A 1,929-nucleotide genomic window follows, 5' to 3' on the forward strand; every position below is an offset into this window, starting at 1 on the left:
TCAATTCTCAAAATCACTCCCAAACAGGCTCATAATTTCCACTTTTCGCATTAGACCATACGGGCCCTTTCCAGTATAAGCCCAAGGCCCAAATCTACTTGAACCGATCAATTTCCATATATAACTTCACAAAGCTACTGGAAATGGAAAAGTGTAGCAATCGAGCGTCGAGAGCTCTCCCTCCAAATCATTTTCACTCCTTAGGGTTTTCTGAAATTCTACATCAAAACCCATCAGCTATAACATAGCTAGGGCATGTTACTGAATCTCTACATCGATTGAAAAAGAAAGAGATGCCGCTGTTTTTATCAGAGAACGAATTCCAGCAATGCTCGCACGATGCATCGCTGGTAGCGGAGAAGGCGGATTCATTCATACGAGGACTATACAATCAACTCGACACCGTGAAAGCGGAGGCAGACGCAGCCTCCATCACCGCCGAGCAGACGTGCTCTCTTCTCGAACAGAAATACATTTCTCTCACTGCGGAATTCACCGCCCTACAATCACAGCACTCGCAACTTACATCCTCTGTCGATGAAAGAGCCTCGGAGCTTCAACAACTCCAATCTGAAAAGAAACAACTTGCTCTCCAATCCGTAAATTCGTCTTACTTATTCTAAGTGCTTATGTAATGTCCATTAACGCAATTGAGCGGTGACTAAAATTTAATAATTTTTCTGGTTTGGTGTTTTGTTTTGGCTACCAAAAAAGATCGAGAAAGACGGGGAGATTGAGAAGTTGACTAGGGAAGCCACAGAGCTTCACAAATCAAAGAGGCAATTGATGGAAATCCTTGAGGCGAAAGATTTAGAGATCAGTGAGAAAAATGCAACCATCAAGAGCTATCTGGATAAGATTGTATGTAACTCGTGCTTCATTCTTGATGTCCATCTGCACTTAATTATCATAATTCACAGGATATATGCTAATTCTATTGAAGTTTCATGCTTAATTTTACCGAATTTTAAAATTGCAGCCACTGCATAAATATTCTTTGGAATGTATTTTAGAGATGCATTAAAAAACGTGATGCTTTACAAAAAGTTTACGCCTAGCAGTTATTCGGCATGTTCTGTAGTAAACTCATACTTATACTGCCTTGTCTGAAGGTCAATTTGACTGAAAGTGCTGCATCAAGGGAAGCGCGGCTGGGCGATTTGGAGTCTGAATTGACACGCTCTCAAGCTTCATCTGCCCGTCTGATGCAGGTAAACTGAACTTTTCTTGAATACTATGCTCCTTCTGATTTAGTTGTTTAGATTAGACATGTTGATGGGTTTCTAGTTCATCTTGAGCTTGCAACTACATTTCCCCTGACTCTTAACCTATTGTCATATTCCTAACCATCAAAAAGGGTAGGTGTTTTCCTAAATAGTTGGCTACAACAGTTGTTCATAATGTGAACTAGTTTAATAAACACGTGCTTTTGTTTGTGGTCTGCCATGGGTCTGAACATAGAAAAATAAGAGAGGCGCCCCTGGCTTGAGTTAACGGGAGATGATGGAAACTTCGGTGGTTTAGTCATTCATTAACTGCTTGTTCACTAATCTCACCCGAGGGTTTTAGGAAATGATTACAGATATTAATTACGAAGTTATGTAATTTCAGTTAATCAAAAATCTCATAAGGTGCATATATGTGCCTTTGCCATATAACACTCTTTTCGATCTTGTTAGGACACTTAATTTGGTTCATAAATTAATGTATATAATCCGATTGTAATATTATCCACGTGTAAAATACAAGTATGCTTCATATATGTGGATGATCTTACATTATACTTTTGTTTTGAATTTAATGATACTCCCTCCATCAGCAGTTAGACGACGTAGATTTTACTTCTACTGAAAAATGGCCTCTTTTTATTGTGCTTCTTTCTGAGAGAACTTTAAACTTACAAATACAGGCATATTAAGATCAAAGTAA

General features: G+C 38.7%; 1 protein-coding gene across 1 annotated transcript; it reads left to right on the forward strand.

Annotated features, from left to right (window-relative positions):
* The first annotated feature begins 145 nt into the window (after positions 1 to 145).
* On the forward strand, positions 146 to 1,231 carry LOC111379853 (nuclear-pore anchor-like). The gene is made up of 3 exons (XM_023003286.1): positions 146 to 599; positions 715 to 861; positions 1,113 to 1,231. The coding sequence occupies exons 1-3, from the start codon at positions 294 to 296 to the stop codon at positions 1,218 to 1,220; spliced, it is 561 nt and encodes a 186-aa protein (XP_022859054.1). The 5' UTR covers positions 146 to 293; the 3' UTR covers positions 1,221 to 1,231.
* The last annotated feature ends 698 nt before the right edge of the window (positions 1,232 to 1,929 follow it).

The sequence above is a fragment of the Olea europaea genome, unplaced genomic scaffold, assembly GCF_002742605.1.
Source record: "Olea europaea var. sylvestris unplaced genomic scaffold, O_europaea_v1 scaffold20427, whole genome shotgun sequence".
NCBI classification, from domain to species: Eukaryota; Viridiplantae; Streptophyta; class Magnoliopsida; order Lamiales; family Oleaceae; genus Olea; species Olea europaea.